General features: G+C 28.3%; 1 protein-coding gene across 1 annotated transcript; it reads left to right on the top strand.

Annotated features, from left to right (window-relative positions):
* Positions 1 to 4,875: 4,875 nt before the first annotated feature.
* On the top strand, positions 4,876 to 17,816 carry LOC107442222 (mitochondrial fission 1 protein). The gene is made up of 5 exons (XM_071177084.2): positions 4,876 to 5,331; positions 7,996 to 8,128; positions 11,912 to 11,988; positions 12,635 to 12,740; positions 15,155 to 17,816. The coding sequence occupies exons 1-5, from the start codon at positions 5,242 to 5,244 to the stop codon at positions 15,277 to 15,279; spliced, it is 531 nt and encodes a 176-aa protein (XP_071033185.1). The 5' UTR covers positions 4,876 to 5,241; the 3' UTR covers positions 15,280 to 17,816.
* The last annotated feature ends 912 nt before the right edge of the window (positions 17,817 to 18,728 follow it).

The raw sequence follows: 18,728 nt of genomic DNA, 5'->3' as shown, positions 1-18,728 counted from the left end.
GTGGGAGACGTTGGACCATCCGCCCTACAGTCCGGACATGTCGCATTGCGATTTCCATGTGTTTGCTCCACTGATGAAGCACCTGAAAAGGAAACGCTTCAACTCGGACGACGTACTCAAGGACGCTGTGAAGGACTGGTTCTCGTCATGGCCACAGGAATTTTGGGAACAAGGAATCCTGCGGCTTGTTCATCAGTTCGATCGTTGTGCTTAGGCCTATGGTGAATATTTTGAATAAAGTCTACATATGTATCCACCCTGTCGTTTTGTACCTCTTCATTTGATCACCCCTTGTAGTTTCCAAACATGTAATCAATGTGACATATAACGGCTTAATAGTTGAATCTGAGTTTGAAAATTAACCAAAATTTTCCTTTAATGCAGAATCTTTGGACCACCAACGTGTTTCTCCAATAGTTGCGAGCCCTTTTTTATTTCCGTGCTCGTTACTTTGTTCCCAGATGTTCATGCGTTGGTATGATTCACGAAAAAATATTGCGACGCTATTTAGTAGGCTGAAAAACGATGCACTTTCAATTAGTGCCTTCGTGGTATCTCCTAAAACTAAATTAAAGACATGTGCATAACACCAAACATGAATTTGACCAGGGGACTCTTTGGAAAGCCATGACGAAAATCCTTTATATTCACCTTGCATATTTGCAGCCCCGTCAGTTGAATTACCGATGCACTTTGTTATATCTATATTACAAGACTTTAAAACTGAATCCACTAAGGAAAACACATTCTGTCTGGTTGAAGATTTACACTCTACAACAGCGAGAAGTCTTTCATATACACGATATTTCATATCTTTTTTAAATAGAAACCTATATCTTATTTGGCATCATTGGAGAGTTTTTGAAAAGAAATAACTTTTACTTAAAATATTTCTTAATATCTCCTACTATTTTCAAGATAATAGATGAGAAAAAATACATATTAAATAGATTATGACATATTCACTAAAAAAATTTTTTTCCGTCATAATGTCTTTTACCTTCATTAAAACACATTTGTGCTTTTCTTCCCATGTTTTATAAGAAATGAAGCGATTTTGATAATTTAAGTGAATTATTTTTGATAAAAATGATAAATTGAAGTAAATAATCAGAATTTTTTCGTATCTATTATCTTGAGGACAGTAAGAGATATAAAAAAAATTCAAGTAAAAGTTACTTTTTTTCGAAAACCCTCTCCAATGATGCAAAATAAGATATAGGTTTCCATTTAAAAAATCAAAACTGTGTTCAAATTCCGGTACTTCCGGCTACTTCTGGGAATTAACAATATCACTATTGAATTCCTTGGGATCGATTTAGTTATTAGATTTTTTATTTCAAATCGATTAATACTTCAAATTTGCTCCATTCTCGAAAAAAATGGGTGGCACGCATGATCTGTATATTAAAACATTATTATTACTACAAATATCATATATATGTTATTGAATATTATTATTTGAGCAATATTATTTGAAATTCATGCAATGTATAAAAAAAATTGCGCTGCTAGATCGGTCCAACCGGCCCTCAGGCCAGACTGGCCCACCGGGCATTTGCCCGGTCTGCCTACTGGCCAGTCCGGGCCTGCATATATTGAATAGTGCACAAAACAATAAATAAATAATATTTGAAAGGAAAACTATTGCTACTTATTTAGTGCTAGCCTCTAAGAAAGAAAAAATAATATTCTTACTTTTGTATCACATGTTTTTTTTTTACACATAAAAACTTTTCCTAGTTTTTGGTAACTTACGTTACATGCATTAATGTTAAGTTGAAATTTATATAATTAAGTGAATTTAACAACAAAAAGTTCTTTTAACACTGCACAATACTTCTACTAAGTGTAATAAACAATATTTATTCTTTGGAACATTTTGAAAGGAAGATAATGTTAACTTACTGATTTTCAGAATCTGACCATGCTCTTCACCCAAATCAGAACAAGCAAATGCCAATGTTCAATGGGGCACCAACACTAAAAAACTGAATTCTCAAAAAAAATTTTTATAAATTATCAAACTTCAAACCTTTCTAATTCAGAAAAAATCCAAAATAATAACATTATTCTTATTTGAATTTTCCGATGCTTTTCCCCTTTTTCATGGAATCGCCCAATGTCACAATTTATCTCGCATTTGATTTGTTAAGTGCGAGTTCAGTATAAGATGCGTCATTTTTAGTGCTCTAATCAAATACAACCCTTTTTAACGTCATATAGTTTATTTTTAAAGAACGAATGTTATTTATCGAAATATGTCGTAAAGTCTAGGATTCCAGTAAAACTACAAAGCTATGACCCGTTTTTAATAATTCTATGATACATATATATATATTGTAAAGACAGCACATTGCATGGGGCATTCGTTGATGATTTTTTATTTTCAAAACTCTTTAAATGGATATTCGTTAGCCCCATTTTTCATTTGCCTTTATATCTAAAAAGTTATAGCTTTCTCATAATAGAAATTTAATAGAGATGAAATATAGTTTTCTCATAATTTTTCCCATTAAGATATATAAGAGCGTAACATGCATAACATTATATTAGTTTAAGTACCTAATATCTACTGAAAAAAGTTTAAATACAAAGTTTTAAAAATAACATGTTAAAATTTTTGTTCAGGAAGTCCCTTTCTAACAATGTGCAGCAATTTTCCCCTACCGTTATTTAGGAAAGAAAAAAAAAAAGAAATTTAATAATCTTTTTCCCACATTATATATGGTTTTGGTTTACCTTAAATCACATCAATGGACAATTGTCCTTCTCCAACACTGATTTCACACGTTATTTCTGTTCTCTCAGAAATTCGTAAATCTAAATAATCGTAATTTGTAAATCTAATCTTCTCTGCTGTAATAGTCCCGCAGTGGACTGATCGTTAAGACACGGTTCCCAGCAGATCACCGAAGTTAAGCATCACTGACAGCGGTCAGTGTGCGGGTGGGTGACCACTTGGATCAGTCTGTTTAGGGACCGAGGGTGTGCGGTATGGGTCCTCGTTAAACTGTTCTGCCGTAAAGTGCTCGACTTCGCGTGCAGGTCGTCGGGCTACCGAAGCGGGGGTGCCATCCCCTCTGCAGAGGATCAAAATTGTGATGGCACGTCTTCGGATCATCCTCAGGGATGTTTCCCAGACCGTCGCCAATAGCCCATTGTGCAGCTCTAGTGCGACGTAAAATGAACAAATCAAACAAATCTCTGCTGTAATAAAATTAAACTTATGCGAACCTTACATTTATATCAGAGAGAAGAAAATGTATACGAACCCTAACTAACGTTAGGAAAATTTACGTTTCATGTTCAGATAGTTCCTGGATAGCAATATAAAGTGTAGTGTTTGAATTAAACATAAAATTTCTTTCAGTATATGTATGCATTCAAATAAAAGAATGCTTGAAAATAATGTTTGTTAACTCATAAGGGTGACATTTTTCGAAAAAATTAAAATAAAGGAAATGTTTTTAATTATATTTTAGATTTAAAATATAGATTAGCTTTTTAAACATATTTGTTTGCATGAATTTTTCAAAGATATGAACATTCAGTTTTCTGAAAATTTTGTTTCGGTCTTACGTTACGCGTATCGGTATAAACATAATTTGATTGCGGTAGTAAGCCTGCCTCTTTTTGTTTGGAGAAAAAAAAACTTTTATTTTTGAGAAGTAATTTTAAGAATTTTTGCTGTGGATGCCAAGATTAACCATTACGGCCTGTTGCCGTAATGGTTAGTTTCATTTTAATATGTATTTTATTATTTAGTTTATCCATTATGGGGCCTCGGGGCACAATCAGTTTTGGTATTACCACTGGCGTCAGAAAGACTTCCGTACGTTATTGCCCTGATGAAGTGCTGTTTTTGCTATAACACACATATCTTTAAAAATTCCTTTTTTGCTTTATTTGTGTTTCTAAATTGTTAAAATTAAGACAAATTTGGCTTCTGAATTCGATTAAATCGTTTTCATTCTTTGATTAAAAATTTCGATATCATACCTAAATTTTTGTAACATTATTGAATTAAATTATTTAAATTATAATTATTGAATATTTTTTGTACGAATTCGTTTTTATATTAATTACATTTATAGCTTTATGAAAAAAGCTTTTAGAGTCGTGGAGATAAGTTTCAGAAGCTAACTAAAAAATTATATCCGGATTAACCAAAAAAATATAATTTGTAAGTAATAGTATAAACTGAATAACAGTTACAACAATGCTGACTCCATAGAAAGCATATCTTCTTTTGATAGTTTATAACCATGGTATCCTAAAATGTTTACTTTAAAATTTTGTTGTTGCCATCCCAAAAGTCAGCAGGGCTAGACTAGGTCCATGAAGCCAAAGAGCCTCAGGAAGATCAAGATCATTGATGAAGTACCAAGAAGATCGTAATAATTGTTCTCCCATAGTACGTAACTCTTTCGCTTATTACTTTAATTAATTTTAAATACTAAACAGAGTTGGTGGTGATCAAGCATTTTTAGAGACATTACGTTGACTCACACTGTTACTTCAAGTTGTGAGTTGGGGAAGCCTGTTCAAAGGAGCATCTGGTGCATACGTCATAAATTCTAAAACCATCCGAGAGGGACATAGCTCTGAGATGGCCACTGAGAGCAGTTTGTCCCTGCCTGTCACATTTTAGTGTCAAAGAACCGTCTGTGGCTCCGATACCAGGGGGAATGGACCATATTGCTTTTCCAACAGAGTTTAGTAAAACCAGAACGTAAAGTAAATCGAGTTTTGTGTAAGCCAAAACGTAAACAGTTTCTCATATTAAACATTTAAACTAAGGCTCTCCCCCATTAGATGCCTGTATTTTAAATGTCATTCTCCTTGCATGCAAATCTCGCACTTCCTCTCTCCTCCAGGAAGAATGAGAACCTGATTGGTGAAATGTATCGTCCAGCGAAGCACTCACCAATCAGATTCCTTTCTCTAGATTGTTATCCGAAGTGCGTGATGGCTCTTTAGATGACGTCACTTAAAATCTGCTTATTAGAACTTAATTAGAGTTGTGACCGAACAAAACTGGATAGACGGAAACGTAATAATAAATAAACAAGCTGATCGTATGATTTCAAATCAAAACCTATTGCGTGACGAAAAGTAATATAATAATTAGCTATACTTTATTAATATAAATTTTTATCCCAGCTGAAGTCTAGTGCTTGAAAGATTAACATTGGAATATTAATTTTTAACATATTAATAGATAAAAGAAGAAGAAAAATGTCAAATGATGTAACTCATTTAGAGTTTCTGGATGAAGATGATATGAAAACACTTCTCAACTACTCTGTTTCTGATGAAGATACTCAGGTTTTAGAGATTTGCTTATTTAATATCAAAATAACTTTTATTTCTTTGTTTTTTTTTTATTTTGTACTCTAAATAAAAATATAAAAACACGCAAATAAGTTTTCCTTCGATGTTCAGATTTTCATGTACTAACATGTAATCTGGAGATCGACGTAAAATGTGCTAATTAATAAATGCATGCAAAAAAACAAAAAAAAAAAAAACAAATTTGCTCATTTAGTGAAAATTTTTCAATTTTGTGAGTAAATACGCAATTTAAAATATCGCTTTCTCTAATTATCAAAGGTTAGACTTCCGAATCATTAAGATAGCATATAGTGCGTGAAAATCCGTTCACCAGATCAAAAGTTATAAATGGATTTTGTGTTTAATTATGTACTTTGTGCAACTAAGTCTTTTTTTAGTGATCAGTCAATATGTCTTTTGTTGTTATTTTCTTATAAAAAAAAAAACAAACAATATTTTCCAGGTAGTATTTGTAAATAATAGATATGCTCAGGTGTCAGGTCAGGGTTCAGGTTCTCTTTTTTTTTGTTCTAATTTTTTATGAAAAAATTAACTTGAAAAACTATTAAATTTATTTCTATTTACTTTTAAATCCCAGCAGATTACCGAAGTCAGTGTGCCGATGGGTGACCATTTGGAATCAGTCTGCGTAGGGACTGAGGGTGTGAGATATGGGTCGTCGTTAAACTGTTCTACCGTAAAGTGCTCGACTTCATGTGCAGGCCGTCGGGCTGCCGAAGCGGGGGTTCCATCTCCTCTGCGGGGGATCGAAATTGTGATGGCATATCTTTGGATCATCCTAAGGGTTGTTTCCCAGACCGTCACCAATAGCCCATTGTGCAGCTCTAGTGTGACGTAAATGAACTACAACGACAGCATAATTTTTTATCAATGCACTTTTAATTCCTTTGTTAATTATAGATACCAATTCTTTTGTTAATTACTGGTTCATTTATTGTTGGTTAGTTAGTTATCTGGCAAATTTAATAATTTTCTGTTATTTTCTTCCAAAAAATAAATTTTTTTTCACTCTTAAATTTGTAAATAATAGATACAGAGCTTTGCTTAGTTTTATATCAATGCAGATTTATGTCCTTTGTTAATTATTGGTAGTAACAAGTTAATTTATTGTTAGTTATCTGTAAAATTTATTAATTATCTGATCTCTAATGGTTTATTAGTTCCTTAAACTTCATTTCAGGCAATATTTATCAATCATAGATATGCTCATTTTTCGTTCTTTCTTTATTATTTATACAAACAAATTAAATTATTATTATAATTTGCATATTTTTTAATGTTAGTCATCTGATAAATTTATTTATTTTCTGTTAATATTTTTTTGATCTTGACCTTCTAAAAAATAAACTGGTTTTCTACTAAAATCTATAAATAAAAGATATACTTAGGTTTTTGAGCCATGTATTTTTTTTGTTATAATCAATATTAAGTTATATAGTGTTTTAAACCAAGTCAAATTCTTGTTGCAATTTTCCTGTTGTTTGTTATATAACCAATATATTTATTTTCTGTTTTTATTATGCTTAACTCTCTGGAAGTTCAGCTTGCTTTCCAGTAAAATTTTTAAATAATAGAAATATTAAAGCATGATGCTTTGTGTCCGATGTTGCAGTTATAATTTATCAAAGCTATCTAAAATGAAGTAATCACTAGTATAGCACTTCCTTTTTTTAAATTTTTATTTATGTGGTTGTGAAAATCAGTTACTATAGTGGCTTAATGAATTGGTTAAAACAAAAATCTTTCATTTTCAATTTGTAAATTAAAAGGGAATTTTATTTGATATACTTTCCTCCCTGTTATTTTAGCCAGAAAAAAAAATCACCACAATTATTTTTATAAACATGTGTTTTTACTTTTTGTTATTCTTTGGTCTTCATTTTAATGACAATTATGGTATGAAGATTAATTCTATTACATATTCTTTATTTTAATAAATAATATTAATTTACACTCTGTTTTTTGTCACTAAATGTTGAATTTAAATAACTATTCTGTGTATTTCAATTTCATCCCACCCCTTAAAATTTAATGTTCATAGCACTTTGTTTGAAGTTATTAAGAAATAAATTTCACTGTGCCATTTAAAAAATTTCTTTAATGGGTCATTTGAAATTTAATTCTAAAGTATCTGTGCATTTAGAGAGCATAGTGCTAGAAAAAGCTGAATTTTAGCAACATAGAACGTAATACAAAAGTATAAAAATCTGTTTTGCATTCAATCGATTAGGTTCGAATTCGTAGGAAAGTAAATGCAGATGTTTATCTTCAATTTTCGTCCCCCAGTGGACTCATCATAAAGTCACAGTTCCCAGTAGAACACCAAAGTCAAGCATCACTGGCTGTGGTCAGAAAGCGGGTGGTCTGACCACCTTGATGAGCTTGCGTAGGGACCGAGGGTGCGCGATATTGGTCCTTGTTAAACAGGGGAGCCATTCCTTCTGCAGAGGATCAAAATTGCAATGGCATGTCTTCGGATCATCCTCAGGGATGTTTCCCAGACCGTCGTCTATAGCTCATTGTGCATCTCTAGTGCGACATACATAAATTACCTACCTACCTAATTTCTCTCTGTTTTCTTTTTATTACTGTAGTGAACAAATTTCATAATGTTTTATGTACATATATTCATTTTAGGAGCATCGTAATAATTATGAAGCGCAATTGGCTACCAATAATGTTGACCCTGAAGTTAAATTCCAATATGCATGGTGCTTAACCCATAGTAAAAAAATATCAGACCTGAAAAAAGCTTCTGCTCTCTTTGAAGGTATAATTAATTTTATTAGACCAACACTTTAATTTATTTTATAAAAATGTCTGTGTTCTAATATTATGTAGTTTTAATAAAATCTCTGCATGTATTTCTTTCATAAAGCTTGAATTATTTTATATCAATTATATATATTTGATGGTTTTTCCAATTTTTAGTAAAATATGCTCTGGTATTCAAATAATATCATATTATAAACAGGCTTGTGGTTCTTCTGCGCAATAATAATTTATATTCCGACAAAAATTTCTAAGGGTTTCATTAATCTAAAATTTTATTTTTGTTATTTACGCAAAATCTTGTTAACGCAGCATTTTTTCCACCCTTACCAGCACCCTCTTTTTTTCTTTCTTAAGTTCTCATTCACACACAATTAGGACTGGGCGATATTAGAAATTATAAATCGTGATATATCGTCAGTCTTGCATCGTGATATAGCGATGTATCGCGATATAGTATTTTTGAATTTCATTTACTTTAAAGCACAGAAAGTCAGATTTCTATCAAGACTTCATACGCATATTGATTTAAATCAATTTATAAATTTGAAAATATATATGTTTTGCTTAAGAAAGATATTAAATAAATTGACTAAGATGTACAAATCTTACTTAAAATATTTATTGAAAAAATGTGTGTAGATACAGAATGAAATATTTGCACTTCTTTATCGTTTATAAGGTATAAGCAGTCTTAATTTAAGTTAACCCCTAAAACACCCTTAATGAAAAAAAATATTGTTATTAAACAAAAGCTGATTTTAAAATTTCAAAATATATTTTAATTAAAATAAAAGTTAGATTGACTAAAAGCCGAAGTTTAAAATTAAAAATGTTCGAATTTTAAACTAAAAAGTAAACATAAGATTTGTAATAATTTCTTAAAATTTTCGTTCTCTGAAAGATTTCTCAGTTTAAAAATAAAAAGGGAATTTTATAAAGATATCTAGCTGAAATTATTGAAAGAAAATTTAAAAAATTAAAAAAAAAGTTTGTTAAGAAATTCATTATACACTTAAAACAAAGTGTTAAAAATATTTTTTTTTTAAAAAAGAAACTTTTTTTAACAAATCAATATTTGCTTGTACTATTATGCGTAAATAATTACAGAATTATTAAGTTCGATCGTAATGTTCAAATTCTTAATGAAGAAGTAAAGACAAGTTTTGTTATATTTTCTAAAAATGACCACGCAAATAACAAAAGATTTCTTAGTTTAAAAATAAAAAAATAAATAAAAGTGAAATTTATCAATATATTTACCTAACAGCATAGGAACAAAATTTAAAAAATAAGTTCGTTAAAAAATTATTTGTATGCTTAAAACAAAGAGCTAAATAAATTTTAGAAAAAAAAATGCTTCTTAAACACTATTTTTATTATTATTTCATATAAATAATTCAATTAAATTAAATAATGACCGAATTATGAACGAAAAACAAAGTAAGGCAAAGTTTCTTAATTAAATTCTTAAAAATAAAAACAAAAGAATTGTGATATTCGGTAATATATTTAGCCAATTAACTAATAATATAAAACGAAAATTAAAAAAAAATAATGATTTTACTCTCTAATAAAACGAAGTAGTAATTGATAAAAAAAAAAAAGAAATGAATAAAATTCGCAAACTTTTCACATTCTTTTGAACAAATAAAGTTTATTGACTTATGTCCAAAAAATAAGTTTTGTTTTAACTTTATTTCTAAAAATAAAAACAACTCAAGATTTATAAATTTAAAATCAGTAATAGAAGCCCATTAAATTATTAGAAGTTTTATCCGAAAGGTTTTTAATAAATTAAAAGAAAGTAAAAAAATAACCTAACAAATTTATTTACTTTGTAATTCCTTATGGATGCCTTAAATTAGATTTCCGATAATTTTCACATTTAAAAATATAAAAAAAGTTTTGTCAGAAAATAAATAAAAAACTTACCTAATTAATGAAGAAACTTTTCTTTATAAATTCTTTTCAATAATAGATTGCGTTCAGAACAAGGTTACGACGGCGATCACGAAGTTAATCCCATTGAAAATAATCTACAAGAAACGATTTCAAATCGCGAAGTTGCGAAAACGAACATGTGATATAACGATATAAGGTCTCAAAAGTGATTCTGATTCTACCGCTCATCAGTCAAGGCCGTCTCAACATAACGAAACAATATCGTCTTCCACAGCGCGAGTTGGCATCGGAACGTAAGAGAAAGTCCTTGCGTGTATCGCTATATCGTTATATCGTCTTCTTCACTCGACGCTTAAATCAGATTTCTGATGCATCGCTTGGAATGAAAGTTGCTGTATCGGTTTGCCGATATAGGCGTTAAATCGATATGTCGCGATATATCGATTTATAGCCCAGTCCTACACACAATAATGACTTTTTTTTTTACACAGATTTTTTAGAGACTTATCTACGCAGATTTGACTTTGGATAAACTTTGAAGAAAAATTGGCTGTAATTAGGTTGAATTAATTTGTAATGTGATATTTCTAAATAGATATCTCGAATCACGCATTTAAGTAATAAATTTTTAACGCACTTAATTCCATTGTAAATATGCGTTTTGATCTTATTGTTAGATAAAAAAAATTTCTTTCTCTTTAAATTTTGTAAATGTTTTGTGCTTAAAAATGACAGTTCTTTAAATATCTTCCATGCACAAGAGGAAAAAAATTAAGTTCTAAAATAAAACAACTACTCATTGAGAAAAGATAATTTCATCTTCTAGCAATCATATGTCTTCATGAATGCTTGCAATGTTTGACAATGTTGCAGTAAAACTACAGACCAATACTTCAGAGCAGTTGTGTCTCATTATGATCAGTTTTTAAAATCCCTGGCAGTCTTTTATGAATAAGATATCATATAGGGTACCCCTTTCTTTAGATGAACAATCTTTTAAATGGGCAAAGCAGTAGCTTGCATATTAAAAAAGGTGCTTTTAGATTTTTACCAAATAATTTTGCAATTTTTATTAATTATTTTTTGTTCATCATTTTTTGAACATGAATTTTACAACTCCCTTAAAGGTGCTTTTTTTATTGGGTGTTTTTAAAAAGGGCTTAATTTTCCATTTTTGAAAAGAAGATTTTTTTTAACCGTGTCTGTTTTTACCATGTATTATGCAAAAGTGTGCTTTTTCACATTGTACTATTCAACATTTTTACAATTCATTCAACCGCAATCTATTTCGACGTACCGTCGGTAGGTAGCGTATGAAAGCACTAATCGTTTGACATGTTTGTTGAAATGCTTGTGAGTCCGCATGTGCGTCTACTAAGCTGGGTTTGGTGAGATTCTTGCTCTCAAGATATACTTGCTCTTGCAAGATATTCTTAATTTCAGTCTTCATTTTCCACCCTCTGATATTGAACTGAAAAGTCTCTTAATCATTTTATAATAGCTAATATAATTTAAAAAAAGAGCTCTTTGTCAGAAACTAGTTATTTTATCATGATCATGTAAAGTCTTTTAAAATTATTTTGTATTTTGTTAATGTATATAGTGCTTAAAAATATTTTTTGAGTGCTTAAAAGGTGCTTATTTTTGTTAAAAGATTTTGCTACGCACCTTGCTACAAATTTTAGTTTTTATTTTAGGAATATTGAGTGCATAAAGCCAGATATCAAGCAGGCAACATTTTATTTTATGTATTATTTGTTTTGTTTTCTTCAAAATTAAAAAAATTAAAGTCATATGATTTGTAAAAATGGAAAAATTTTATGACAATTTGTGAATTTTAGTTGTGGGTTGCTTTTAATTGAAAAAAATTTTTTAGAAATATTTAAAGAAGGCTCAGAAGAACTTAAAAGGGATAGCTTATTTTACTTATCTGTAGCAGAAACCAAGCAAAAGGTATTAATTTTTCAGCTTTCATATTTTACTAACCTTATTTCCGATACTGACATATTCCCTAGTGGTTAACCGAGCTATTATTTCTGAATCAAATAACCATTATCCTTGATAATTTAAAAATAATTCTAAGCTGTGTATGAGAGAGATGAATTTCATATTATTTTGATCAACTTCACATCTATTCTAATCATTGTAAATGGAAAATTATAAAAATTAAGCATCCTTCAAGCATTAAAAATTGTATAGTTCATTTTTGTACATTATAGCTTTTATTTTTGATAATTTTGGTTGACTTGATTTATGTGTATCCCTAACCAGCAGCAGTTGTTTATGTTATAAAGGATTGTATTCGTATTCCTTATTTTTCTCCAAAAGATAGGATGCTGGAAATGCCATGAGTGTTTTATATAGTTTAAACTCGTAAAAATGATTTTACTTATTTCAGGTTGTTGCACATGTAAAAATAATTATAACTATTTTGTAGAAAACTGAAAATCTCCCATTAAAAAAAGTTAAAAAATATTGCAATTTTTTTCTTCATCAATTATTTTGTTTTTCATAATTTCTTATACCCAATATGCTTATATTCATTTTTTTTTTCAAATGTAATTCTTTGTTTGAATTAAATTTTTCATGCATTTAACAGAATTATTGCACGGCAAAGAAATATATCGATGCTTTCTTAAGTGTGGAATCGACAAATGTCCAAGCAGAGCAATTGAAAGCATATATTGATAAACAATTGAAGAAAGGTAATACCATTATTTATATCTATAAAACAATTAATTTTTGTTAACAAAAGGATAAATTACTACACATACTTCTTTTTAGACATGCTTAAGTTTTTGCATTAAATTTTTACTTTTAACTTCAAATGTTTTATTTTCTCAGAACTAATTCTTGAGAGTCAAGAGTTACCATTCATCAACTTTGTAATTCTCAATTGTTATTTATGTCACTAATATTTTTAACATAATTTCTGAGGAATTAATATCACAGTATTACCAATTACATTTTTTAGCACTGCACTGAATGCATTACTTGATTTTATTTTTGTTTGTTATTTATTGCTCTTATTGGGAACTGTTCAGTGTTAGATTTATCAAAACTACCAGAAGAAAAGTTAACTATGCCACTGGTAGCAGAATTTATTAAGTTAATCTGCAGCACTGTATTCATAACACCGAATTGTCTGTGCTGCAGCTTGAACCTGTAAGACAAGAGGTTATTGTAAAATTTAGTCTAATCTAACATAGAAATTGCAAAATTTTCAAACATAACGTCTTCAAAACTTATACATAAAAAGTATAGGTAGTTTCAGTTTAAGATGAGTTTTAAACAATGATGCTAAAAAAATGGCTTAAATCTCTGTACATTTAAGTGTGTATTCAAATAGCAAAGAAGTCTTAGCAATTTGAATTTGTTTGTTTGCTTTTTAAAAGTAAAATGGAAACTTAGAGATGAAAAATATTCTGCAGCGATCATTGTTGTGCGGATGCGTTTCTGCAAACCTAAACTTCATCCGTTCATCTTCATGTTAGTTAAGATTTATCACAATATCTCAGACTTAATACACAATTATTTTACCCATTGATTTTACTTAATTGACAAACCCGTTTACAAAAAACGTTTTAAGCTTCTTAAAAGCTTAGAAATATACAAAGAGATGCATGTTTTCTTATACCTTTCAAAAACTTATTCACTGATGTATTGTATTTAATCAGTCTACCTTAAATAAACATGATCATCTAACTAAGAACATGAACTATGAACATGATTATCTAACTACTTATGCTAATCTAACAAAAGAAACTTGAGATGAATAATTAAATTATGCTATGAACTCCCAATGAAACTCCTTTTTGATTAAATAAAACTGTAAGCTGGAAAATGATTGATTTTAAAATATCTACCTTATTTTTTCAAAAAACTAAACTCTTTGGGTTGTGTCATACGAACCAGTTATTAGAGGGAGTTTTAAAGTAGACACTAATGACCGTTTTGTCTTCAAAGTTTTTTATACCAAATTTGGTATGAATCAGTTAAGAAATCGTAGATTTTAGAATCATACATAAGAATCACATTAGAATACATTTAGAATCATTCTGTAATATTCATATGCTCAATAATTCTATTTAGAAAAACCACATGTTAGATGTTTATTGTTTTCTCATTTTAAATATATATCTACTACTTAAAGTAGTTTTTTGATTATATGTTTACCGAGGTGACTTGTTCTAACAGTAATGCCACCACTGCTATTGATTTTCTATAATTGTTTAATTTTTTCCTTACCCTTACCGAATTACAAAAATCTATTGAAAACTAACTTTAAGTCTAACTTCCTAATGTTTTGAATGTTGTCTTATTTTCTTGTTTATTATTACCATTTTTTTTTTAATTATAAAGTATAAATTATGGGGTAATTTAAGTATTTTTTTGCAATGTTGTGACAAATACTAATTTTTTCACATATGAACTAATATAGTTATATGTTTATTTATTAATTGTTTTGTGCTATTAAGTGTGTCAAAGCCTAATATATGTATATATATATATATATAATTTAAAACTTGATGTTTAATGGGAAAAAAATTATTACTTTCATTTTAAAGCAATACTCGGAAAATTTATCTTCCCTCCCCTCCCCCCAAAAAAAATCATGAATAATAAGGAAAAATATTACTGGTGTGAATTTTCCTGTTTCACTTTTTAAGAAAAAATTAGGAATCAGATTATAAAACTGATTTTAACAATAATTTTTTTTTCAGTTGCTAAATAATCATTCTCTCTGTTCTGATGTTTTATGAAAAAATTAACTTGAAAAAAATATTAAATTTGTCTCTATTTACTTTTACGATTTCTTTCTTTTTTTTTCCTTTTCTTCAGATATAAATAATAGTATAAGTCCATTTTTGCTTAGTATGCAGAAATTATAATCTATCTCGACGGCTTTAACCCTCTGAGCCTTTTCTTCAACTTTTTCCGAACTGAAAGATGTAGGCTTTCTTGTATTAACCCATACCAAAATGGGAAAGTAGGAGAAATTTTATTACAACTTTGCCCAGGAGTCGACATGTAGAGGGCTGACTAATGATTTTATAGAGTTGAAGAAAATGCTTATTTTTAAATTTCTGATTGCAATTTCAATTTGTTGTTTTGATAGATGGAGTTAAAGGTATGGCTCTTGTTGGTGCTGCTGCTGTTTTTGGTGGTGCTACGGCCATTGTTGTTGGAACTTTAGTTGCTGGTGCTGCTTTAGGTTTTGCTTTGAAGCGACGATACAAGTGATATGTATTCAAATAAATATTTTTGTTAAAACATATTTTTAAGAAAACAAGTAATATAAAATTTGTAATAAAGTGAAAAAAGTATAACTTTATCATTTATAACATGATGTGTATATCAGATGGGGGTGCACAAGTATTTTGGGAACTTTTTAATGTGAAATATTTTGAAAAATTTCAGGGTTCAAAAAAGCTGACCTCTGTTTGAAGAAGTCCAGGCTGGCCGGTTTTTATTAAAAAGCTGGCTTGATTTTGTTGGCTTTTTGTTATTTTTTATTTTATTATTCTCAATTAATATCTGTGACATTAAATTCAATATTGTGATTACTATTCAGTAAAAAATGTACTAAATATTGCTAAGCTAAAATTTGCTATGAAATTATTATAAAGCATTAGGTGTCTTAAAACTGCATCAAAATAGTTTTTTGTATTGTTTAGTTTTTGTTTGAAACAAGATACAGAATATTATGTTTAATAAGCACGGGAAGAGCGAAATATATATATTTTTTCAATTTATAACATTAAAAGTAAATTCATAATAAAATATTTGCTCATTTAAATTTTTACTTACAATTTTCGTTTAGCTTTCTACATTTCGTTTATCTTTCTACATTATTTTTGGAAGTTGAAATTTTAGTTTGAATTCCTCCAAAAATATTTCACAAGACCTTCTCTAAAAGATACCCAACATGACCTCATTTGTACAAGATATGGTCCAGGTTTTGCAAGCATATGCTAAAATTGATCTTAAAAAAGATTCATATAATAAAGTTTTTGTTTTTCTATGAGTGATTCTCCTTTGTAATATTTTTCCTGTTATTGATTACAGAACCCAAGTAATTGTCAACAACCTCAAATTTATGTATTTCAATTTCTAAGTGGGTGTTATTTAGTTAGAAATTATTCTTTACACTTCCGAAGTTAAAATCAATTTCTTCAAACTAACAAGTTTCAAAACTGCAGTTTCATATCATTTCTAATATCCAACTGCACCACTGTAACTTGTTAACAGCATTATGCTTATTTCATATTATATCTGTTTTTTAATTTTTTTTTCCCAATGAAAGTCAGCTTTTTTTATTTTACCCTGTCTTTTTTTAATGGTTTAAACTAAAAAAAATCCTGACTGTCTTTTTTCGACATGTATTGAATTAGATTAAACTAGAAAAGCCACTTATTAATTTGTCAGCATTTTTTTAAAATTTGAAAAAGATTCTAAAACAACTAACCTAACCAGTAAATGTAAGTAGAATTGTAAAAAAAAAGTTATGAAATTTGAATTTTTCTTTAAAAAAACAAACAAAAATTAAAACTTTTCCCCACAAAAAAAAAAAAAAAAATATTTCAGAATCTCTTGCTGATTCTTTGAATACTAATGTGATGTGATATTGTTTGAGTGCTTGTTTTATGTAAAAATGCTTTTTGTTGTTGTAGAAATCGCAATTTTGATGAATTTTAAATTAAAATCTTAACCTGTAAATATTAGCCAATTGATATCACCCATATATTTTTTTTTAAAAATGAGAATTTTTCTTCATATAGAATACAATTCTACCCAAATTGTGGGCTTTTGCTATTGATACTTACTAACTTGCTATTAATACTAATACTTGCTACATTTAATTTGTATATTAATTAACTTTCTACTTTTTTAATTATTAATTATAATTTTAGTATTCTTTGTTCCTTAGCAATGTTTAAGTATTCTTGAGAAAGATCACTTATCTAATAAATTTTAATGCAGTCTAATGACATAACAAAAATACACTCGGTTTCAATTATTACAAATTACTTGAAACCTAAGAAAATATATTGTAGTTATTTTTACCAATATAACTTACATTTTTTAAAACAGGTTATTTCATATTTTTTTAGTACTTTAATCTGCTAAGTATTAATATTTAAACAGTATTTAACTATGTTCACAAAAACTTTTATAGCTTAGTTAAAAACATTGTTTTTGTTGAAGTTTGTTTTGTAAAAATGTATATATTTTTTCAGATTTCTTACTTATATATTGTTATATGTGGTGCTTCATTACATAATATGAAAATTTTTTTTAATTCATCTTGTCTAAAAACTAACTATTTACACAAAAATTTTATAAATGAGAGTTCAAAGTAATGCAAAAAAAAAAAAAAAAAATTATTCCTGAAGACTGCTTATTTTTGTAACATTTTAATTTTTTAAACTTAAAAACTGTAATAAATATTAATTTAAAAAAAAAAAATTGGTGATTATTTATTTTACTTTTTTCAACTTAATGTTTATGAAAAGAAAAAGATTCCTAATTTTACTGTATATATTAAGTATTATATTCTACTATTCATACTGTATATATTCTTTGCTTTTTAACTGACAATCAGATTGTATGTTTATGTCCAGTGAAATTGATACAATTATGTGCTATGTAGTGTAACAATTTTAATTGAATTTAGTTGAAAATTGTGATATTATAAATTGTTGGAAGAACTTAAGAAGTTACTTTTTCTATGCTTTGTAATGTTATGCAGTTTAAATTAAATAAATTTAAATGCTAAATTGCATGTTTTTTGTGTGGATATTTAGCTATTTATTTTATTTTATTTAATTCAAATATAATTTTCAGTATTAGCTCAAAAATGATAGTCCTACATACATGCATATAGTTCTGATTTGGCTCTATGAAGCACCCACTGAAATTTTAACCAAGATGATACCTAGGAAAAAGAAAACAAAATTTATTATATTTGATGAGACCAAATTGATTCTGAAAAAATTACCTACATAAATGATAATTTTTAAATATAAATATTTTTTTATATGACTAGTCCTATTTATTTTTGTTTAAAAAATGTCTATGCAGGCAATATTTTTATATGTAAAGCTGGGTTCATAGTTGTCTTGATATTCCTGATAAAAATATATTCCTTAATGTTCCTGATTTTTGTACTTCTTCAGAATATCTCATTTTCTTGGAATGAGTTTTTTAAAGTAATCAGTTTAAGAAAGATTTGGATTTTCGAGTCATAAGTTTAATTTTAATTATTTCAACAAATGCAATAACAAATTTTGAAGGATGGAGTTTTGTATTTTCACAGTTATCGATTTCTCTTTCATGTAATTTAAAATTGAGCGATACCAATCAACTATATAGTAATAATGTCATAGAATTCCTAAAAGATGAATCCCGTACTTTTTACTTTTATACAAAAATGATAGCATATTCACCGTGCTTTCGTTTTGAGATTATTGATCCAGTTGATTTTCATACATTAATTATTAATATAAAAATATTTAAAATTCTCTACACGAACATGCCTTTTTTTCAATGACTTCGGTTTCTTGACCTTTAAAATACGGGTAGCTACTAGCTGTAATCTGGAAAATATGGTCCAAATAGTTTAGACATGAAAGCAGTAAAAAGTTTTAAGCCTTTAATGAATTTTTTTTCCGTGTGTTTTGCTAACTTGA

Source organism: Parasteatoda tepidariorum, chromosome 2 (assembly GCF_982258835.1).
Source record: "Parasteatoda tepidariorum strain Cologne lab strain chromosome 2, Ptep-v5.0, whole genome shotgun sequence".
In the NCBI taxonomy this organism is placed as follows: Eukaryota; Metazoa; Arthropoda; class Arachnida; order Araneae; family Theridiidae; genus Parasteatoda; species Parasteatoda tepidariorum.
The sequence above is the reverse complement of the archived record's forward strand: the minus strand, read 5'-3'. Positions and strand labels throughout refer to the sequence as shown.